General features: G+C 36.2%; 2 protein-coding genes across 8 annotated transcripts in view; one reads left to right on the forward strand and one right to left on the reverse strand.

The window, feature by feature from the left end:
* Positions 1 to 1,563: 1,563 nt before the first annotated feature.
* Positions 1,564 to 25,336, forward strand: part of LOC139843988 (uncharacterized) — a 32,363-nt gene continuing 8,590 nt past the window's right edge. The window contains exons 1-3 of one of the 5 annotated variants that reach the window (XR_011757774.1): positions 1,564 to 2,535; positions 4,244 to 4,340; positions 4,516 to 4,566. Coding sequence is in view for 2 of the 5 variants with exons in the window: in XM_071834184.1 (XP_071690285.1) it covers positions 1,600 to 2,514 (915 nt within the window). In the remaining 3 variants the exon portion in view is untranslated. Of the gene's footprint in view, positions 2,536 to 4,243; positions 4,588 to 25,336 lie in introns of those variants that run through there. The other 4 variants (XR_011757775.1, XM_071834185.1, XR_011757773.1 and 1 more) reach the window with 4 other exon arrangements.
* The window catches only part of LOC139843986 (uncharacterized), a 28,920-nt gene continuing 8,166 nt past the window's right edge, over positions 4,583 to 25,336 (reverse strand). For 2 of the 3 annotated variants that reach the window (XM_071834176.1, XM_071834178.1), the window contains 4 exons: positions 6,243 to 7,310; positions 5,393 to 5,864; positions 5,166 to 5,243; positions 4,583 to 4,902 (listed from right to left, as the gene is read on the reverse strand). In XM_071834176.1, the coding sequence (XP_071690277.1) occupies positions 4,844 to 4,902; positions 5,166 to 5,243; positions 5,393 to 5,864; positions 6,243 to 7,310 (1,677 nt within the window). In that variant the 3' untranslated portion in view covers positions 4,583 to 4,843. The remainder of the gene's footprint in view (positions 4,903 to 5,165; positions 5,244 to 5,392; positions 5,865 to 6,242; positions 7,311 to 25,336) is intronic. The other variant, XM_071834179.1, reaches the window with a different exon arrangement.

Here is a 25,336-nt window from a genome sequence, read left to right on the forward strand (position 1 = left end):
ATTAACATCATCATCCTCATCCCTCAACACTATCAAAATAAAATTCCACTCATTAGAAAATACACTGAAGCTATACGATGTGTCATCATCATTATTTACAATCAAGTTGTAAATTAAATCACCTGGAAATGGATATCTGACAGCTTCGTACCATTTTTTAACCTCATCTTCAACTACAACCACATGGAATCCCCAAAGGTAATCGCTGGATTTGAGTAAGTTCGTCGGAGTTGCCATGGAAACCACAACCACTGAAGTCTACCCAGATTAGTTACACCCAACACCGGTTAATCAATAGCTCTCCAGCGCATCTTTTTACCACCGCTACCGTCCCGAGAACTACAGCCACCACCGACCGTTTTTTGTGAACATAAAGAGAATTAGAAGTGGGGGTGCACCGATTGAGGTGGCCGACGACGATTGAGGTCTTCGAAGACCATTTTTCAGATTCATTTTAAAAGAAAATCAAATCGCATTTGTTTGTGTAAATTTGTTGAAGTTTTTCCATTTGTTCGACGTAGACCATTTGTTTGATGTCCGACGACCATTGTTAAGTTCATCTATTCTTGTTTGGTATCCAAAAAGAGACCCGGATTTGTTTTTTAAATTCATCTATTTTACGGGATTTTTATTGTTGAAGTTAAAAGTTTAAGTTTTTATATTTGAATTTGAAGGTGGGCCTACCGGAATTTTCATCGTCGTAATTTTTCAGTTAGGGTTTTGACTTATTTGTTTAATTATACTTCGTACATGAAGTGTTGAATTTGTGGGTGAGTTTGTGTTTGTAAGCACCGAGTTTAATTGAGTTTAATTGTTTAAGTTGGCTAAGATTTAGTGATTTTAATTTAGGTTTACTGTTAAGGTTTTTATTTTGTTTTGATTTGGGGAAGATGAAGGTAGAGGGATAAAATAAAAAATAAAAAGAGAGAAATGTAAAAGGACCAAAATAACCTCACATGTTTGTCACATGATTGACACTTAACGGAGAAATATAACGTATGTTAGACAGAGTGACTAAACTTGTAATATTTTGAAATCACGGTGACTAAACTTATAATATTTTGAAACTACAGTGACTAAACTTGCAAGAAATAAACTATAGTGACTAAAGTTGCAAGATTTGACAAACTATAGTGACCATTCGTGTAATTAAGTCTATATTTTCTCTAAAAATATAACTTTCTTCTTATATTTTGTTTTGTTTAAATAATCAAATGTATTTATCGTACTTTGGTGGTTCAAATGTGATTCCATTTAACTAAAAATAAGCAACTTACATGTCGATATCTTTACACGTTTAATAGGTTATCTATTGAATATTTGTTATATAGATTAGTAAAATGTGACTTTCGGTCGCATAAACTATTAAAAATATTACTTTTGATCGTATATAGTGAACCACCGCTTATAATTGTTAAAAATAAAATAAATTTAAACGGATATGGATAATTATCCATTAACCCGCTTTACCGACGGATATGAATATGGATGGATGAAAAGTTAAAAAAATAAATGGATTATCGATATCCGATCCATCTAGTAATATCTACATCGACAGTGGGTTAGGGTTTATAATTCGATATCCAAAACCCTAAAAAAATGGGGAAATCCAATGCAGATGACGATTCATCTTCCTTAATCAGTCGTTTACCAGACGATCTGGTTCTCGAAATATTCAACAAAATCATGGATTTGAAAACATTATGCACCTGCAAGCTAGTTTCCAAACGTTTCTCTTCCATCGTTGTTCAAATCGACTCCGTTTCACTAACTGTTTCATCTGAATTCGATTTGGACAACGGAAAACCTCTTTCATCTACACGAGACTCATTTTTGGCCGCGAGGAACTCAATTTTGAGCTTTACAATACTCAGGTCTCTGTACATCCATCTTTATTTTCTCAATACTCGTAGTTTTAACTTCAAATGGAAGGTTAATATAAGTGATCGAGTTAATTCTTTGCTGTTTGTGTCACCAATTTCAGTTTACAGTAGTGAAAGTAGCCTGCAAAATGAGGAAGAAGAGGATGCTGAATTATGTCTTGAAAAAAAGTTCGGTATTGCGCTCAATTGTTTTAAGGATGTGTTTAGTAGGTTGACGATGTTGCTTGGGACCTATGATTTTCCGTTGTTGGAATATGTTTCGGTTATGGATTCTGGTAATTGGCAGAATGTTTGTTTTAACAGTAGTTATAAGATATCTCAATTTAAGAATTTAATACGTTCGGAGGATGCTCAACTGAAGCAGAATTTGTCGAAGAATTTTAGTCGGATTAGTTCATGTTTTGTCTCCTTATTGAAATTGCCGGTTTCAGGTTACGTTATGAAGGGAGTAGCTTTGATATTAATAGATAGGGGTGATGTTAATGATGAGAGTTATATCTACGTCGATGATGATATGGATGAAGGTTTTGAACAAGATAAAGAGGCGTTTGTTTATCGTGAAGCTATTATTGAGATCTTTAAGAAACACAAGGGATCGATAATGAGGTCTCCTTTAGTCGGACTCGTATGAAATCTTCTCAAATTCAAAGTGGTAATCTTTTTTTCTAAAATTTCAGTTTTGGTGTTTTACTTTTACTTTTTGCTTGTTTACTTATAGATTGCTGCTGATATTTGTTTGTATATGAAGTATTTGTTCTTAAGTACATTGAAGTAATAATCTATATTACATGGCTTCTTATTGAGCTCGATTTGGTCATTTATAACTTGTAGCTTTTGGGTAAGGATAAGTAAGTACTTAAACGATGATTTTATGTGGTTATATTAAGGTGTTAATGCATCATGTGATGATAAATCTCAACATAACTTTAGTAATAGAGGAAGCATTGTATAACTTTCTATCTTCGTCTCGCTTATTTCCGTGCCATGATTTGAAGAGAATATATAAGCGAAATGATTGTTTTGTATAGGGTTTAATTACTGTTATATTGTTGTGATGTTAATATATTAGTTGAATAGGACACATAACTTGTTTATAATAATATGATTGGCACATATAACCACTTCTCAAAGTAACTCTTCATCCGGGTTGTATATTGCAACCCTTCTCCATAACAATCGAATATCAGAATGTGTGGAACTTATCCTTACGTGCTTGGTATATATCAAGTTGCACAATCAACTTAAAGTTGCGGGGTGTTAAAAGTTAGGGTGGGTATTGGACGTTCATTTTAACCATAACAGTTGATTCGGATTATAGCAGTAGTTAAAAGTTACTCAATTGGATTATTTTATGTTGGACTGAAATGATGGGATTTAAAATGTTTATTTTTCCGTGGATCTCTCTCTTTCCGTTTATACCTCTAATATGGCGTGTCATTAAAAAGTTCTTAGCACGAAGAAACATGTTTTGAGTAAAACTTAGTAGTATGTATCTCATAACAACTGAATAGATGTCATGAAGATGCAAATAAGAGTAGAAAAACGAAGTTTAAGTCATGAAGATGGAACGACAACTGACAAACTGATGCGTGTTTATATTCTATCTATTATGGTTAAGTTGGATATCTTTTTTATTAGATTCAGATATGCAGAGGTTATAATGGTTGCAAAAGATAAAAACTAGTCTTAGTTTTGGATGACATATTGGGTGCTGAGTATGTTATCTATTATTAGATTTTCAATTGTAAGGCTATTAAACTTGCTTCAGCGATTAGTTTGCCAAATTGAAGTTGTATAGCTACATTTTAAGTATATAATTGCTAATTGTATCAACAAGTATAAGGCTTTTTAACTTCCTTTATTCAATACATCACGTAATCCATAGATCCATAGCCCGATTAGTTATTATAGTTTTGAAATGATTATTCACCCATTAGTTGCTAAATTGAGTATGGGGTTTGATTACTCGTCTAGTGGTTGGGGTCCTGATATCTTTGCAAAATGTCTAAATATCGAATCTTGTGGTGGCCAGGGAACTAGGGAAGGGTTGGAAATAGTCAGGCAGTAATCCTGTTGGGCAGCGTACAGTGGAGTAAGGGGTGGGGTTAGAATACTCGTCCTCTAGGGAAAACCTTATAACTTCTAGTTGCTAAATTAAACTTCTACAGCTACATTTAAAATTGGACAATTATACCATGTTAGGCTACGTATTGAATAAGGATAGCTGATTTTTTAAATTCCCGAAGATTATATAGGCCTGCTGAATGATGATCTTCATGGAAGATGTATGTATTTAGAATCATGATTTCTCCTTTTTACACCTCTAATATGTGATATGAATGACTGGTTCTTGAACACAGAGTTTATCGACTACTTCAAGGCTTTTGTGATATGCATGTAAGGAGTATCTCATGACAAGAAGGTTTAATGAATGATTGTGAGAAGACTTGATCAATGGTAAGTTTGTCGAAGTTAATTTGTAGGACAAATCAAAATAGTAAGCCGAACAATACTCGGTCTTATGAAATACAAAACTAATTAGTTGTTGAAATACATAATAACTTGCTTTTCTTTTGCTATATTGGTTGTTTTTTCATCATATATCTTGATATCTTGATCTTGATATTCAAAGTAATTATATTTCAAGACAACTGACAAGAAGATGCAAGGTTAGAGAAACAAGGTTAGAACTATTTTGATTATAGTGAGTCAATAACATATATCCCCCTATTAAGTGTTAAAATTACATAGATATCCAAGTAAATAAGAAAATTTCAAATATACCCATTTCATTAAAAATAAATAACAAAACCAAACTAACATAACTAAAATTCCAGTTTTGCCCATATATATATTTTGATGGATAACAAACTAACTGATTCATTATTCCAATTCAAAATAACATAGCCTTTTTCTCTTCAGTAATTCACCTCTCCATTTCCGTTCCTGCCCCATTTCTTTCACCATTTTGATTCATATCTTTTATTTGAGACATAAAAACAAACCATCCTTCTCCTTCCTGTATGTGACAAAATATAACAATTAGAGAAACCACTTTATATTACAACTCAATAATACTTTGATAACTACTTGTTTCACTACTGTGTAAAATCTAAACTAAATCTAATTAGTTTAATTTCATATCACCTAAGAGGCTAACACTAAAACGTAATTAGTTAATAATTCTTAAAAATTTCTATATGTAGAATTAAGGATTTAGTGAATAGGCCTAATATACTATATCTAACAACAAGACATATATATAGAAAAAGAATTACTAACTATTGAAAAAGTGACATGCTCGGAGTGCTATTACTTCATTATCGTCCGCTTTGAGTTGTTGAATTCTTCCCACATCTCCTATAACAACATAGGTTCATTAATTAACATTAGCATTACATATCACATCTCCTATAACAACATAACCATTAATTAACATTAGCATTACATATAATTTCAAGGTTTATCTTTGAAAATGTAAATAAAAAGGAAAAAAGAAATTTATAAACCTTTTACTCGTCGATGGTTGATATGGATCATACCCTTCCAAGGGTGAATTTTTGCATGTCTTATCACGATGGCCATATTGGCCACATCGTGCACATCGTTGTCTTCTTTTAGGCTCGTTAGATGGTACAATTCTCTTTTTTTTGGTCGACCAGGTGGACGTTTAATTATTGGTGGAAAAATCTTATCATGTGTTGCTTTCGGCACCCATTGATCTTTTCCTAGCATAGGAGAAATTTCTAGAGCATAAGCCTCTTTGAATTTCTCAATTGTAAAATATTGATCAACATGTTTATCCAAACTATCTCTTATGCTAGCAATGAAAGCTGCTGCATGTTTACATGGAAGACCTTTAACCTGCCAAACTCGACAAGTGCACGTTCGCTCATTTAATACAACCTCCCATTGTCTCCCCTTGAATTTCACTTGAGCTCGATTATCACTACTTCTAAGAACCTCATATTCACCCAAATTCTACCAAAGAAAAAACATATTAAATAATGGCATAAAAATTTCCTTTTAAACACGATGATTATAACACATGACCTGCATGTTATTTTATCTTCTTGAAAAGCCATCAAATTTTATTGATGATAATAATACACATAGTCAAGGGATCAAGATTTCTACAAATATTTATGCTATATCAGCTAAGTATTTATAACAATACACATAGTCAGGGATCAAGATTTCTATACCAGCTAAGTATTTATGCTAGATGCTCACCAGTGCATAAATAGATTTCTATAAGAAAACATTATTTGACATTTGTAACTCATTTTATCATTTTCAGATTGTAAAGTGGGAGTTACTTGTTTTAATAATATAATAATTATAACGCAAGATACTTACCTTGGAGATATTGTTGATATAACTTTTAGCCATCGGAACTAACGTGCCATTCCACTTTTCCACTAGCTTCCTTTCATTATAAAACCGTACCATAAACTTTTCTCTAATGGCATCTAGTAGATCAAGGACCGGTTGAGAACGCAAGTCACCTATCCAAGAATTAAAAACTTCTGAAATGTTATTAGTAATATAATCACACTTAGATATTGTGCCAAACTTGCTCCGGCTCCATATCTTCTTATGGTTCTGATTAAGATAAGTAATTGCCGTTTCTCGTGCATCAAAGATTTCCTTTAGTAGTTTGTCATGCTCACTAGGACAATAGGTTCGTGCAGCACCCCACAAGTTAGAGCTAAAGAAGTCACCACGAAAGTGTTTCTTAAAATTACTATACAAGTGTCTGATACATTCTCTATGCTCAACGTTAGGATAGACTTGTGTGATTGCTACTTCTAGTCCTTTCTGCATGTCGGAGGAGATAACAAGACCATCTGGTACTCCAATTGCTTTTTTGAGTAACTCAAGAAACCACGTCCATGACTTTGTATTCTCGGACTCAAGCACGCCATAGCCTACTGGAAATATCGAATTATTACCATCAACACCCGTGGCAGCAGCTAGTACACCGTTAAATTTACCTTTCAGGTGACAAGCATCAAGAGAAATATAGGGACGGCAACCGGAAAGAAATCCATTAGAACAAGCAGCTAATGAAATAAAAAAACGTAGAAAACGTTTCTGACCAGTCGTTGTGTCAAAATCAATGTCAACAACACTTCCGGGATTCCTATTTAGTAGTTCCTCTTTGAAATCATCAAGGTGTATGAAAGAGTCCTCCCACTTACCATACATATCCGTGTAAGCTTGTTCTTTCCCTCTAAAAACTCTCATGTATGGTACCTCAACATTGTAAGTTTTCACAAGCCACCTTCTAAGCTCTGCAACCGAAACATCTCCATCAGATCTTAGTTTGTCCGTGATTACATCAGCCACCCATCCTTGAGTGGCACACTTGTTACCGCTCATACTGCTTTGAATACAAGTATGTGGTTCTACCAAACTCTTCACCTACAAAAATAGCAAATAAACAATAAAACTTGCTGGACAAAAAAAATCTAGGCTATAGTGTATGCTACGCATATACGAATGAATGATATATAATAAAACCAAATATGGAGACTGTCTTTTAGCACATATATGGATGAATGATATATAATGCATCAACTAATTATGCAACCATCAGATTGCAATTTGAAATTCATAAAACTTTTCTATTGCACTTTTAGTTCCACTTTCAAGTCCACTTAAAATTCATAAATATCACAAATATATGATACAAATGTTATAATTCAGTAGGCTTATAACTACCTTTAGTGGTTTGATTCTTGATGTTATAATTCAGTAGGCTTATAACTACCTTTAGTGATTTGATTCTTGATTAAGAATACTAATAAAGAAGTGTAAGAACAAAGATGATAATGGAGAGAAAGAAAGAAACACTTTGTAAGTGTGAGAAATGGTGCAAGTTTAATGCTTGCATTCATGGCTATTTATAGCAAAAATATCACAAGTTTAGGTAATACAATAATATTACTTTTGTGTATCAATAATTGACTATCCATTTATATATATATATATATATATATATATATATATATATATATATATATATATATATATATATATATATATATATATATATATATATATATATATATATATATATATATATATTATAACACTCCCCCTTGGATAGCAATTTTGTTTGTTGAAGATCAACTGTAAGTTACTGCCTCGTTAAAAACCTTGCTAAAGAAAACCCAGTGGGAAAAACTTTAGCTAAGGGAAAAAGAGTGCAGCATGGAGTTGACTCCCCCTCAAGTAGACATCGCTTCGGTTGTTACATCTTTTGAACATGTCTCATGCCAATGTTATGAACGTGTGTTCTGAAAATAGCAGTTGGAAGTGCTTTCGTGAAAAGATCAGCAGAGTTTTTGCTGGATTGAACATATCTCATTTCAATCTCGTTGTCCTTAATGAGATTTTGAGTGTATGAGAAGAATCTAGGAGGTATGTGTTTGGTTCGGTCACTTTTGATATACCCTTCTTTCATCTGTGCTATGCAAGCTGCATTATCTTCATAGATAATTGTTGGACTTTTATCGCGTTCTAGTCCACAAGAATCAGTAATGATTTGTGTCATTGATCTCAACCAAAAACATTCCCGAGTAGCTTCATGTAATGCAATCACTTCGGCATGATTTGATGATGTAGCAACAAGTGTTTGTTTTTGAGAACGCCATGATATTGCAGTACCTCCATTTAGGAATACATATCCAGTTTGAGATTTAGCTTTATGTGGATCAGATAAATAACCTGCATCAGCATAACCAACCAAATCTTGTTTTGATTCGTTAGAATAAAATAATCCTAAATCAGTAGTTCTTCGAAGGTATCGAAATATGTGTTTGATCCCATTCCAGTGTCTTTTGGTAGGAGCAGAGCTGAACCTTGCCAACAAATTAACTGCAAAAGAAATGTCAGGTCTTGTACAATTTGTAAGATACATAAGAGCTCCAATTGCACTAAGATATGGTACTTCTGGTCCAAGAATATCTTCATGATCTTCACATGGACGAAATGGATCAGTTTCAACATTGAGTGATCTAACAACCATAGGAGTACTTAATGGTTTTGCCTTGTCCATATTGAAACGTTTCAGAATCTTTTCAGTATATGTTGTTTGATGTACAAGTAAACCATTAGGCATATGCTCAATTTGTAAACCAAGGCAATACTTGGTTTTTCCGAGATCTTTCATTTCAAATTCTTTCTTTAGAAGTTAAATGGCTTCATGGATCTCTTTATTTGTACCTATGATGTTAAGATCATCAACATAAACAGCTATGATCACATATCCGGATGTTGTTTTCTTAATGAAAACACAAGGACAAGTAAGGTTATTTGTATACCCTTTGCTTATCAAGTAATCACTTAATCGGTTATACCACATACGTCCCGATTGTTTTAACCCATATAAAGATCTTTGTAATTTAATCGAATACATTTCTTTGGGTTTTGCATTTGATGCTTCTGGTACCTTAAATCCTTCAGGTATCTTCATATATATATCACTATCAAGTGATCCATATAGATAAGCAGTCACAACATCCATGAGATGCATTTCTAAATTTTTAGAAACTGCCAGGCTGATTAAGTACCTAAAAGTAATTGCATCCATAACAGGGGAATAAGTTTCTTCATAATCAATTCCCGGTCTTTGAGAAAAACCTTGAGCTACAAGTCTAGCTTTATACCTTGTAACTTCATTTTTCTCATTTCTTTTTCGGACAAAAATCCATCTGTATCCTACAGGTTTCACATCTTTAGGAGTGAGAATGATGGATCCGAAAACTTTTCTTTTATTGAGTGATTCTAATTCAGCTCGTATTGCTTCTTTCCATTGAGCCCAATCATGTCTATTTTGACATTCAACCATAGATGTTGGTTCTGGATCATCATCATTATTCATGATGTCATATGCAACATTAAATGAAAATTTCTCATCAATATTTTTCATTTCATTTCGGTTCCATAATATTTTTGAATATGCATAATTGATTGCAATTTCTGTATTGACATCATCAATCTCCTCTGCAGTAGGAATACTGATTTGTGGTTCTTCTTGAACACTTTCTTTTACTTCATTATCAGCTGATTTTCTTTTTCGAGGATTTTTATCCTTTGAACCAATTGGTCTTTCACGTTTCTGACGTGGCAAAGATTCATGAGTGACGTTATTGTCAGCTTTTGGAATTTCAATTCGAGCTGGAGTATTTACTGCTGGTATATATGATTTTGTCACCGTTTTTGTATCTGTGAATGCATCAGGCAATTGATTTGCAAGTTCTTGTATATGCATTATCTTTTGAACTTCTATCTCGCATTCTTTTGTGCGAGGATCAAGATACTTTAATTGAGGTTCACACCATGAAACATCATTTTCTTTATTTTTTATTTCTTGTAACAACCCAACATTGATTTACCAAAAACACGACACAAAAAAAAAAATTTATGTGACTGCCCATCTGGACGGCGTCCAGAAATCGGGACGGCGTCCAGCCTTTACAACTGGGACGGCGTCCAAGGATTTGGGACGGCGTCCCAATGAACTAAAAAGTACTGATCAGTTTTTGTTTACACGCGAGCGAAAAACTCGCTCCCCGACACTTTTCAACGAAACCATTTTCACAATTTGACATATTAAGTAAAACTAAGATATTGCCACCATAAAAACAAGTTTTACAACCCCGGGCTCACAATGACCCGTTTTACAAATAAAGTAGCAGTTTCGACCCATTTATCTCTTTAGACGGATTAGAACTCTACAACCCAACCCGATACCAAGAGCATAATCCCGGGGACTACCAAAACCCCCATCCGCGTCCAATTATCCGAAAGCTACCCCATCAAGCCCAACCGCTCCTGCACGTCTAGTCTAACAACTAGCTAGCATCAATAACACAATACCTGTAAAAAGGTAAACAACGAGAGGGGTAAGCCGAGGCTTAGTGAATGCAATAATTATACACATACATATATAATATACCTACTTGCAAACACTTACTCACATACCGCATACATGCTAGCAACACAATTAGCTTATCATCACAATTACAAGCTATAACCTCCAATAATCAAGCTAGCATAACAAAAACATATATAATATGAACAAATATAATATGCTTACGCTACAACACAAATAACCATGATTAACCAATAGTACAAGGGAACGGCGCTCGCGAAAACGCCATCGGTGTTCACAACATCCGTTAGGGCACTTAACACCTCGCACCACTAACCCCTAGGGTGGCACCTTAACACCTCGGCACATCACCCCGAGTGGCATCTTAACACCTCGATGCAACACTCATTATTTTACGGAGTGGTGTCTTAACACCTCGACACTACACTCCTAGGTGGCATCTTAACACCTCGATGCTACACCCGAGTGGCATCTTAACACCTCGATGCTACACTCTTCACGTGAAACATGGTGTCTTAGCACCTCGACACTACACATTTCACGCTACAACAAATAGATACATTATATACCTACACATATAATTATTCCACTCACCTCGAATTGCCCGCACAAGTCATAAACGTAAATCGCCTCCAAAAGCAACCGAGCAAACCTTTTACCTATAATACGCATATAGATATACAAACAATCAACATACATTCTCTACGAGAGAATTCGACTTCAACACCCTTAACCAAGGGTTTGCACCTATCACCACAAACCGCCCATTTAGACACATAAAGTGGACTTCACCAATTACCACTACGGGTGGTAATTTCGACCCATCCAACAAGTACAATTTAACCAAAATTGCTTATCATTCAATTAATCCAAAATTAAAGTCATTACCAAATTTGACCCATCTAAGTCAACCCATTTTGACATAAGTCCCAAAAACATCTTTAATCACTAACGGCTAGTGACTAACTTTCCAAAATACCATTTAACACTTGAATCTAACATTTATATACTTGGTTCATCAAATCTTGACCCATAACTTAGTTTGACACCGAATCAAGCTCACTTGACCCAAAATACCCATTCGACCCATTTTGACCTAGATTAGGGTTTACACCCAAAAATCAAGTCAATACAAGTGTTCTAAGGTTTAACTAACACATGCAAGGTCCAAACTAACAATTCCATCAATTGAAACCCTAAGTCACCAATTCGGGTTTACATACATGAATCTTCCCCAAAAACCCCCAAACTTCACAATAAATGGGTTATAACTCTAACTAGCACAAACTTTAACTCAAACAGTAATCTTAACAAAGAAATTCGAATTTAGAGCTTACCAACACTACCACCACGTAGCCGTGAACGAGGTGAACAACTTTAACTCTTGAGACCCGACCCGAATCACACTTCTTCTTCTCCAAATCCCCAACTCTCTCTCGCTAGAACCTCTCTCTCTCTCTCTAGGGTTTGATGAGAGTGTTTGAGAAGGTGAAATGGGGATAAGAATGAGAGTGGATCAGTTTTAATGGCTCAAAACCGACCCCCAAGTGAAAAGACTCAAATACCCTCTTTTAAAACCTTTAAAATACAGCTGCTGGCCTGTCAGGCACTTTGGACGGCGTCCAAAATCGCCGGACGGCGTCCCACCCTTCATTCTTGGACGGCGTCCCAAAGTCTGGACGGAGTCCCAATGAACTGAGGCTGAAACTGAACTTGTTTTGGTCGTAACTTTCAAACCGTAGCTCCGTTTTTGATGAACCAAATATCGTTGGAAACGTAATGAGATTTACTATCCAATGGTAAGGTTTTAGAACATCAACTCTAATTTTATTTGGGATCCAAATATACGCTTACATGCCTCGTATTTCCAATGACGCTCAAAATAATGTGTAACTGAAAAACGGGTGTTACAACTCTCCCCCACTTAAATTGGATCACGTCCTCGTGATCCGCACAAACACTAGAAGTTAAGCACTTTTCTCACGAACATTTCCGCTTCCAACGCGGAGTCACACAAGTAGTAAACTCATCCGAATCCTCGCTTCGTGCACTAACGCATCATAATACAACAACCGTACTTCACAATCGTCCTAAAAGAAGGAAAATTCACCGGCAACCATCGTCGTCACACCTCACGATTCCTACAAAACACAACAAAGCCCGTCATCCATAACATCATCCGTGAATTCTAAGATCCCACCACACGCTAATGATCACTAGCGTGCACTACCGCAATAAACGATATCTCATACACTCAACGTCCAGAATTTCCATTTAGGAAATACGAAAAAATACCACATTTTCCTCCAAGTTCTCACGGCTGCAACACGCAACAAGCGTCATCCATAACTATATCGCCCTATGCGATCTTCTAAATTCACTACGCCGCGAACCAAGTCTTACATTAATCCAAATCGAGAAGGATTCATGCTTCCTTAAAATTTCGTACTCATTCGGTTCATAACCGTACTACTCGACCGATCATTCCTGAATATTCTTTAGGCCAAGAACCAAACTCCCTCCGGCTCTACACCGGATCATTCCTTCAACGAAAAAATTTTAATAACCCCGCAATAACACTTAAGAAGCACCACTTTCCCGCCGATCGATCCACACACGACTATACGTCACTGGATTAATCCAGGACGACAATAATATGTAACATCCCGCCTTTTTCCGTTTTCTTTTCCGTTATACTAATTTAAACTCCGTTATATGTTTATAACATCTCCCGTTGATACGCGTTTTAAATTATCTCGTTTAGGTAATTCCCGCACCCGAACGAAAGTTGAGGGACTAAACTTGACAAGGGATCAAACCCTTGACTAGGTCAAAGGGTCAAACCCCTTTCACCCATTCATTATCATCTCCACCTCTCTCTCTTTCTCTCTAGCAAGAACACACACCCAATTTTCAAATTCATTCAATCATCATCTAAATTCGATCTAGGAGGCTTACAACAAAATAAACTACATATTTGTGATCCTCTCTTCATCCTCTTCATTTTGGTACCAACTTCATCTCATTTGGGTAACTTTCTAAAATCACTAGATTTTGTGTTCTTGATGTTTTTAACTTATAAAAGTGTTAATTAGTGTCTATGGCTCAAGTCTAACATGAATATATGATTTATATGCTCGATCTCGTTGTTTTAGTGTAACTAGCATGAACTTGAATTTTGGTGTGTTGTTCTTGAATTTTGGATGATCATATGTTGTTAGATGTTAAAAGTTGATGTTTTAATTGTGTTACTAGCATCACTAGCTTCAATTTGATGTGTAGGTTGCCTTAGAAAACTTCATGAACTTGATTATTGATTTTGGTGAATTTGGGTTAGGGTTTGATGAACTTGAAATGGACTTTTGATGCATTGAATGCCATGGATTATTATTGGTAAGTGTTTAGTTGGATTGTATGCTTGATTACCTTCGAAACGGCATATCATTCATGTAAATTGGATGCCCGAATCATTGAATTGCATTTATGAACTTGTATGCGGTTAATGTTAAGCATTAGATGCGGTTTTGGTTATTGTAATAGGTAGATTGATTGATGAAATGTGTTTAGTTGTTTTCCTCGTCAAATTACCTTCCCAACGGTATAAGATACTTCTTGATTGTTTGCGGATCATAAATGGTGATTGTTTGAAGTTAGGTTCGTGCATAAAACTTAAAAACTGCCAGAATTCTCTGCACAGGTAATGGCGCGGCGCGCCATATACCCGCGCGGCGCGCCATTTTGGTCTGTCCAACTTGGTCAATTTTTGAATAATGTTTGCTATGCTACGCACCTCCGATTCACATGTAACTTGTCCTAACATGCTCATACATGATTAAAAACCTCAGAAAAATAGTTCGGGACACGACCCGAACGTGTTGACTTTTTTCGTTGACTTTGACCGACCAAGGTTTGACTTTTTGTCAAACTTAACCAAATGATTATGCAACCTTCCTAACTTGTTTATATACTTGTATCTTGCATGAAACTTGACAATTTGATTTCACATGCTAAATAATCGAGTCGTAACGAGCCATAGGACTAATTGAACATCTTTGACCTATCGTGTTTACCGTTATTGATACGACCTATTTGTTTAGGTCAAGACTAGCACTATCCTTCACACACGTTATTTTGTGAAGTACTTTTCGTACGTGCACTCAAGGTGAGATCATAGTCCCACTTTTACTCTTTTTGAACTTACATTTGGGATGAGAAAACATAAACATTTCTTTACTAAGTGAACACAAGTACAGGAAAACAAACATTCTACATACGAGTTTAGAACAAAATCCTCAATTCGATTATCATTAGTTACACTTGCCGGGTGTAAGCGAGAACTTATGTTGTATGGATCCATATGGGTTTGACAAACCCTCATTCAAACGGTTCGCTACCGTTTTCGAATGAAATATATTTTCGAGAAACAGTGTATGTTCTAGCACTAAGTGATGGGGTTCAATGGAAGGAAATGTTAAGCATTGATAATTGGGTGCTCGTGAAACAAACTTTTGGAATGTATTACTATTATTTCATTTATGCAAATCTTGTGGTTCACTTGTACTTACTTACTTAAACCTATGATTTCACCAACGTTTTCGTTGACAGATTTCTATGTTTTTCTCAGGTCCTTGAACGATACATGATACATGCTTCCGCTCATTATTTTTGATACTTGCATTGGATGTCGAGTATATATGCATACATGGAGCGTCTTTTGGATACTTTTAAATTGTGTCGCATAAGTTTCATTTGTACTTAAAACTTTGTATCGTAACTTGTGGTGGAACTATTCTTGTAAACTTGAACAACCTTTACATTTGAACTAAATGCGACATATCTTTTGGTCAAACGTTGTTTTAAAGACTTATGACCACGTAACGGGACCTAAGTAGACGGCGCCGTCAATGACGATTTGGTCGGGTCGCTACATAATACACCACGAATTAGACGAAACATCAACACATCGTCATAGGGTTTCTCATCTGAACGATACAATACGGCTTCCTAGTACTAGCATAGAAGCTATTCGTATACCAAAATCCCGTCAACGGCGAATCATCATCACAAAATTTCCGCAATTCGCCACACGACTCACAAAAATATTCACCACGCCGGGTGAACTTTCCTACCTAGACAGTCCGTTAAGGATGGTCTCAACATTTCAATGCAACTAACAGTCGCATCACTAAGGAGCACACTCTCGCAAACAAACAACATCTGCGTGTCTCGATGTGAGACAGTCAAAATCGGCACTCTCCGCCTCACATTCGTCCATAAAGTGGAATAATCCACTGACAATCTTCACGATTGCGTTTCCCGACAGGGAAAATACGATATTCGCCACGATATCGAACTCGTTCTCATTCAATTATACTGTCCGGGTTTCACAAAAACCTAGATTTTTCACTACGGGAGCACCCGCAATGACATCTTCCTTTTCTCACTTCCGTGGTCTCCAACTGCATTCTTGGTCTCATACCACCCTTTGGTACCACACGACCACCTTACGTAAGAAATCTTACACCACGCTCGATTCTATCATCACATTCTCTACATATATCATTCCGGAATCGTAACTCACAATCGTAAATGCACGATCTCGAGTCGACATCACCAACCCGTCACTCTTCCTCGTTAGGAGCTCCGAATACCCATTGAGGCTTAGCATGGTACGCTCCAACATTTCACTATACATAACACCACTGGAGTTTTCCTCGGGCGGCAGTAAAAACTCCCCCACTTAGGATTTATCTCCCTATTCTCACCGCCAAGATGATAACATCCCGCGGAATTGTAATTCCACGTCACACCTGACCATTCTCACCGTTGGTCATAAACATCAATTCACCGCAAATTCGCTTTAGGCTCTCAGAGCCGACATGCACAATCACTTGAGACGTCGTACAAGTGATGAAATCGCACCTTCATACCACAATTCACAACTAACTATCTTAATCGTTCGAAAAGCAAACTCCACCAAAGTCTTACATATGCCTCTAAGCCTAGGCATATGTCACGCCGCTTACTTAGTCGTGATTCTCAGTCGAGATCACCCGACCTTCCACTTGACGAATCGTTATCAACAATTGCTCACTCTCATGGAGAAAAGTGACCAATTCTGACACCATAATTGCGTCCACCACAATATCAACACTTCATCAAAACCCTTCGGACTAACCAACCATTAAGTCCGTCACCGGCTCACCGGTCATCTTTACCCGTCTATCACTTAAGAGCAACAAGATTTGCTCACCCGTCACTTCATAAGAAGTATTCATCACAATGCTCTTAAACTTCGACTTTTGCAACCGTCGTATTACTATCACCCGTCGATCACTATTATAATCTCCGCTGCTTCCAAGGGTATCTCACCGGCACCCTAAGCACAAAGTGATCACACCATCATCGGAGTTGAACATCACACTAGCAGGTATAAGAAGGCACCTGACGCAGTGTCATACAGACTCCCGCCTCAACCTACTAAATTTTAGAAATCGATCTTTAGGTTCCATACACCCGATGTCACCCGTCTCTCTATAATAATGACCCGAAGTCCTACATACCCGACAAACCTTACGGTTTATCGTCTTGTCGAAGGTTCCTAGCGATCACACGCTACCCACAATTTTCACAAGGCCAAAATGATATAGCCTAACGAAACCCTTCATCTAACACTAAGGAGATGCTTGAGAACACCAAGTCTTACACCCTTCCACCTATCGTAAACATCGTCATATGGGTCCCACTCCCATGAGTTTAATGACCCGAAGACTCCTCGATTCGCCAATTCCAAGGCGACTCACAATTAGAATCCTAACACGATTCTCTACCCACACACTCTACCGAGTGTAACTCAAAACTACAATCATTAGACTTGTCGCATTCCATTACGGAATTCAAGTCCTCGTCGCACACACGCAAGCGTAAATCGGTCATCCTAGTTACGATGGGTAACTAAAACCAATTACAATCTCAATAATGCACCCACTACTTAGGGTGGCTAAGCACGCACCAAACTCGTGAGTTAGCTCGCTCACTTAACTAACCGATTCCATCGTACACTTCCCGACTCACAAAGAACCTGATGTGATAACAAGCACATCACTCAAGACTACTATATCCTAGGAACCAATAAAAGATTCCTAATTCGTCCCGTTCTACCCCAACCATGCCACGTCTCCTCCGTTCGGTACTTGTCATGTCATGTTTAGTGTCAAGATACACTTTCGTAATAATGGTGATCGGTCATTATTACAAATGCGTATCTTACCATTTCCACATGGTCACGCAAAGTACTTTACCCGGACTGACGCAACATTCACACAAAATAACACGCGATAACTCCTAGTACCCGAATGACCAAAGTCCTTACCGTGAACTTGATCACTCAAAATCGCCAAACCTTTGAATCTCTGCAAAAGATTCATCTCTAAGACAACGCACCAATTAGATACCTGTATATATATATATACACCAATATACAATAGTAATAAACGTACACAAGTACACCACAATGACAAGTCAACCTACAACCTAGGTGACTATCACTAAAACAACGTCCATGTTCGCCTACTTACCTTAGGCACTAGCAATCTAAGGCACTAATTTACACGCGAAATAAGGCCACACATCATCACGCTTTGGACAAAAACAAGTCCTAGTTAGTCACCTACTCTAAGGCACTAACAAATCTCAATCCAACCCGTACTCCTACAAGCCCCGCAAATAACGCACAATCGCCAATAAGTCTAAGACTAGGCACCTATCCCAAGGTCACCTAATTCCCTTAGACTATGCTCTGATACCACTTGTAACAACCCAACATTGATTTACCAAAAACACGACACAAAAAAAATAAATTATGTGACTGCCCATCTGGACGGCGTCCAGAAATCGGGACGGCGTCCAGCCTTTACAACTGGGACGGCGTCCCAATGAACTAAAAAGTACTGATCAGTTTTTGTTTACACGCGAGCGAAAAACTCGCTCCCCGACACTTTTCAACGAAACCATTTTCACAATATGACATATTAAGTAAAACTAAGATATTGCCACCATAAAAACAAGTTTTACAACCCCTGGATCACAATGACCCGTTTTACAAATAAAGTAGCAGTTTCGACCCATTTATCTCTTTAGACGGATTAGAACTCTACAACCCAACCCGATACCAAGAGCATAATCCCGGGGACTACCAAAACCCCCATCCGCGTCCAATTATCCGAAAGCTACCCCATCAAGCCCAACCGCTCCTGCACGTCTAGTCTAACAACTAGCTAGCATCAATAACACAATACCTGTAAAAAGGTAAACAACGAGAGGGGTAAGCCGAGGCTTAGTGAATGCAATAATTATACACATACATATATAATATACCTACTTGCAAACACTTACTCACATACCGCATACATGCTAGCAACACAATTAGCTTATCATCACAATTACAAGCTATAACCTCCAATAATCAAGCTAGCATAACAAAAGCATATATAATATGAACAAATATAATATGCTTACGCTACAACACAAATAACCATGGTTAACCAATAGTACAAGGGAACGGCGCTCGCGAAAACGCCATCGGTGTTCACAACATCCGTTAGGGCACTTAAGACCTCGCACCACTAACCCCTAGGGTGGCACCTTAACACCTCGGCACATCACCCCGAGTGGCATCTTAACACCTCGATGCAACACTCATTATTTTACGGAGTGGTGTCTTAACACCTCGACACTACACTCCTAGGTGGCATCTTAACACCTCGATGCTACACCCGAGTGGCATCTTAACACCTCGATGCTACACTCTTCACGTGAAACATGGTGTCTTAGCACCTCGACACTACACATTTCACGCTACAACAAATAGATACATTATATACCTACACATATAATTATTCCACTCACCTCGAATTGCCCGCACAAGTCATAAACGTAAATCGCCTCCAAAAGCAACCGAGCAAACCTTTTACCTATAATACGCATATAGATATACAAACAATCAACATACATTCTCTACGAGAGAATTCGACTTCAACACCCTTAACCAAGGGTTTGCACCTATCACCACAAACCGCCCATTTAGACACATAAAGTGGACTTCACCAATTACCACTAAGGGTGGTAATTCCAACCCATCCAACAAGTACAATTTAACCAAAATTGCTTATCATCCAATTAATTCAAAATTAAAGTCATTACCAAATTTGACCCATCTAAGTCAACCCATTTTGACATAAGTTCCAAAAACATCTTTAATCACTAACGGCTAGTGACTAACTTTCCAAAATACCATTTAACACTTGAATCAAACATTTATATACTTGGTTCATCAAATCTTGACCCATAACTTAGTTTGACACCGAATCAAGCTCACTTGACCCAAAATACCCATTCGACCCATTTTGACCTAGATTAGGGTTTACACCCAAAAATCAAGTCAATACAAGTGTTCTAAGGTTTAACTAACACATGCAAGGTCCAAACTAACAATTCCATCAATTGAAACCCTAAGTCACCAATTCGGGTTTACATACATAAATCTTCCCCAAAAACCCCCAAACTTCACAATAAATGGGTTATAACTCTAACTAGCACAAACTTTAACTCAAACAATAATCTTAACAAAGAAATTCGGATTTAGAGCTTACCAACACTACCACCACGTAGCCGTGAACGAGGTGAACAACTTTAACTCTTGAGACCCGACCCGAATCACACTTCTTCTTCTCCAAATCCCCAACTCTCTCACACTAGAACCTCTCTCTCTCTCTCTAGGGTTTGATGAGAGTGTTTGAGAAGGTGAAATGGGGATAAGAATGAGAGTGGATCAGTTTTAATGGCTCAAAACCGACCCCCAAGTGAAAAGACTCAAATACCCTCTTTTAAAACCTTTAAAATACAGCTGCTGGCCTGTCAGGCACTTTGGACGGCGTCCAAAATGGCCGTACGGCGTCCCACCCTTCATTCTTGGACGGCGTCCCAAAGTCTGGACGGAGTCCCAATGAACTGAGGCTGAAACTGAACTTGTTTTGGTCGTAACTTTCAAACCGTAGCTCCGTTTTTGATGAACCAAATATCATTGGAAACGTAATGAGATTTACTATCCAATGGTAAGGTTTTAGAACATCAACTCTAATTTTATTTGGGATCCAAATATACGCTTACATGCCTCGTATTTCGAATGACGCTCAAAATAATGTGTAACTGAAAAACGGGTGTTACATTTCTCCCCCTAATCTAGGAAACAATGTTTCATTAAAATGACAATCAGCAAAACGTGCTGTAAAAACATCACCTGTCATAGGTTCAATATACCTTATGATTGAAGATGTTTCATATCCAACATATATTCCCAACCTCCTTTGAGGACCCATTTTTGTACGTTGTGGTGGCGCAATTGGAACATATACTGCACATCCAAATGTTCTAAGGTGGGAAATATTTGGCTCTTGACCAAAAGCAAGTTGTAGGGGGGAATATTTATGACTTGCACTTGGTCTGATGCGAATCAAAGCAGCAGCATGTAAAATTGCATGACCCCATATAGATACAGGGAGTTTTGTTCTCATTATCAATGGTCTAGCGATTAACTGTAAACGTTTAATTAATGACTCGGTTAAACCATTTTGTGTATGCACATGAGCAACAGAATGTTCAACAACAATTCCTATAGACATGCAATAGTCATTAAATGCTTGAGATGTAAATTCACCAGCATTATCAAGTCTCACCCTTTTAATGGTGTAATCAGGAAAATGAGCTCTCAATTTAATAATTTGGGCAATAAATTTTGCAAATGCCACATTACGGCTTGATAATAGACAAACATGAGACCATCTGCTAGATGCGTCTATTAGAACCATGAAATATCTAAATGGTCCACATGGTGGATGAATTGGTCCACATATATCACCTTGAATTCTTTCAAGAAACATTGGTGATTCTTTCTCAACCTTAAGTGGTGAGGGTCTAGTTATCAATTTTTCAAGAGAGCAAGATGTACATGGAACCATTGTATCATGATGGATTTTTCTATCCTTTAGTGGATGTCCATGAGTACATTCAATAATCCTTTTCATCATTGTTGATCCTGGATGGCCTAATCTGTTATGCCATAAACTGAATACACCAGGATCAATATATTTTTCGTTAACTACCATATGTATTTCTGGTACATTTATATGTGTATAATGTAATCCAGAACTAAGTCTTGGCAGTTTTTCAACCACATGACTCTTGTCAGTGATACTTAAATATTTCTCATTTTCTGTTGTCACTGACTGATAATCATACCCGTTAAGGTATATGTCGGAGAAACTCAATAAATTTCTGCTTGACTTGGGAGAAAATAAGGCATCATTTATTAAAAATTTTGTACCATTTGGTAGTATGAAATTTGTCTTTCCTATTCCTTTTATCAAGTTAGCAGGTCCTGATATTGTATGTATAGTTCCTTCCGTTGGTTTTAGATCAATAAAATATTTCTCGGATTTAAGTATAGTGTGTGTAGTTCCACTGTCTGCTATACAGAGATCTCCACCACTTGATTGATGTTGTATTCCAGCAAAATTCATATTGAACTTCATATATAAGAAATAAATAGTGAGTACATTAATATTACACAATATTTTAAATGCAAATAGATAGTACTGAAACATTTAACAAACATAATGACAAAGACAGACGATATTAAATCGTTTATTTTTCGAAAGACACACAACTTAAACATTCAAGAAATCTTCATATAAATCAGATGGTTTCTCAGTGACTGTTGGATCGACGTTATCCACAAAGTTTACTTCCTTTTCTTTATCTTTCAGCGAATCCTGATACATCTTAACAAGATGTTTAGATGTTCGGCAAGTATTAGCCCAGTGGCCCATTCTACCACATCTGTAGCAAGATTCTTCAGAATTTTTAGAAGAATTTTCTTCAACATCTTGTTTAGTGGGTTTGTTTTGTGGTTGATATTTATATTTTCGTGGATTATTATTTCTTTGACCACCACGGCCACGACCACGACCACGTCCTCGCCCATTACCATTACCATAAGGATGGTTTCTACCATAGTTATGGCTTTTAGCATGATGATGGTGATGGTTATTATAACCACGACCTTGCCCGCGTCCTTGTCCCTGTTTATAATTATTTGCAGTATTTGCTTCAGGGATTGCAAGTGTACCGGTAGGACGGGATTGCTGATTTTTCATTAATAGCTCATCATTTTGCTTTGCAACTAAGAGATATGAATTAAGTTCAGGATATGTTTTGAACTTTAGCATTCTCAAATTTCTTTGCACTGTGATGTTTGCAGCATTCATTGTGGAGAAAGTTTTCTCCATCATGTCTGCATCACTTATTTCATGTCCACAGAATTTAAGTTGTGAACATGTATTATACAGAGCTGAGCTATATTCATTTACTTTCTTAAAGTCTTGGAATCTTAATGTTCTCCATTGTTCCATAGCAGCTGGAAGTAAAATTTCTCTTTGATTATTGAATCTGCTTTTGAGACCTTCCCATAAAACATGGGGATCTTCTACAGTCACATAATTATTTTGTAAGCATTCATCAATATGTTGATGAATAAAGCAACATGCCGTTGCTTGTTCTTTTTCAGAACAAGTGTTATTTTCATTTATGGCTTCAAGAATGCCCATTGATTTAAGATGCATTTTTACTTTTATAACCCATGGCATGTAGTTGTTTCCAGTTGATTCTAAAGGAGTAAATTTAAGCTTTTCCAGATTCGACATTTTCTATTAAAACAAACAACATGATAAATTATAGTCACTTTATATTCATAAGTATATAAACATTAAACATAAATTTAATATAACATAAATGATAAGTAGGTGACAGTGTCGACCATATGTAAGCAATCATTAATAAATGTTATATAACATAAATATAAATATTAGTAAACATAAATGATAATTAGGCGACAGTGTCGGCCATATAAATGTTAGATAATAGAAATATAAATGTTAGTAACATAAATGATAATTAGGCGACAGTGTCGGCCATATAAATGTTAGATAATTGAAATATAAATGTTAGTAACATAAATGATAATTAAACGACAGTGTCGACCATATATTATTCAGGTGGTATAACCGACCATATATCATTTAGGTGGCAGAGCCAACCATAATTAGTATTAAGATTATCGTGCTGATAACGTGTTATAATTCAGTAGGCTTATAACTACCTTTAGTGGTTTGATTCTTGATGTTATAATTCAGTAGGCTTATAACTACCTTTAGTGATTTGATTCTTGATTAAGAATACTAATAAAGAAGTGTAAGAACAAAGATGATAATGGAGAGAGAGAAAGAAAGAAACACTTTGTAAGTGTGAGAAATGATGCAAGTTTAATGCTTGAATTCATGGCTATTTATAGCAAAAATATCACAAGTTTAGGTAATACAATAATATTACTTTTGTGTATCAATAATTGACTATCCATTTATATATATATATATATTTATATATTATAACAACAAACTAACATTTTGCTCTTTGAAAGTAATCAGTGCAAAAAAGGAGTTACCAGTTTTGAGTTGCAATGATATGAAAACAATAACAAATTTTTTTTACTTGTTACCAATGGCACTTACTAGCAGATTGCAGCCAAAAGATACACTTTTAAGGACTAATTATGTAATGACCCGGAAAATTTCGACTAATTTAAACCAATTCTCTATACGATTTATTATTTTGACACGTTAAACAAAGTCTGTTAGACTGAGTCTCAAAATTTTAGAACTGTTTCATATATACAATTACCTTTGATTACTCTCGACGATTCATGAACAATTATATGTATGTATATATATATATATATATATATATATATATATATATATATATATATATATATATATATATATATATATATATATATATGTACAAGTAAAAATGACTTTCCTACAGTAAAACCCTATTTGCTACAGTAAAAATTACTTTGCTACAGTAAAACACTATTTGCTACAGTAAACACTATTTGCTACAGTAAACACTATTTGCTACAGTAACACTATTTGCTACAGTAAACACTATTTGATATCGACGGACTAGCAAACGAAAACAGAAAAGGCGGCCATGCGATTGCATGGCAAAAACACTGAAAACACATGCGATCGCATGAGCTACAGTAAATCGAAAAGTACTATAAAAGGCCAGTTTGTTCGACTATATACTTCATATTCTATTTTCATATGTAATTTAAATTTTAATTTATAATTATAATTATAATTATAATTTTAATTTAAGTTTAATAATAATAAAGTATATTCGAGGGTGTTTTAATTCGGGTTTCAAACCGCTTTAAGCTAAGGAAATATTGGGTATTGTTCGGGGTATTGTTCTTGAATCCAAGGCCAACCATACAGTCGTCTACCATCATTACGTCTACGCAATTTGCCTACAATATTGAGTCTCAATATTGAACTGTGAGTTTATAGTCTCCCTTTTTAAATACTTTAAATATTTTTGGGCTGAGAATACATGCAATTTATTTTAAACGCAATAAGACACAAGTACA

The sequence above is a fragment of the Rutidosis leptorrhynchoides genome, chromosome 4 (genome assembly GCF_046630445.1).
Source record: "Rutidosis leptorrhynchoides isolate AG116_Rl617_1_P2 chromosome 4, CSIRO_AGI_Rlap_v1, whole genome shotgun sequence".
Lineage (NCBI taxonomy): Eukaryota > Viridiplantae > Streptophyta > Magnoliopsida > Asterales > Asteraceae > Rutidosis > Rutidosis leptorrhynchoides.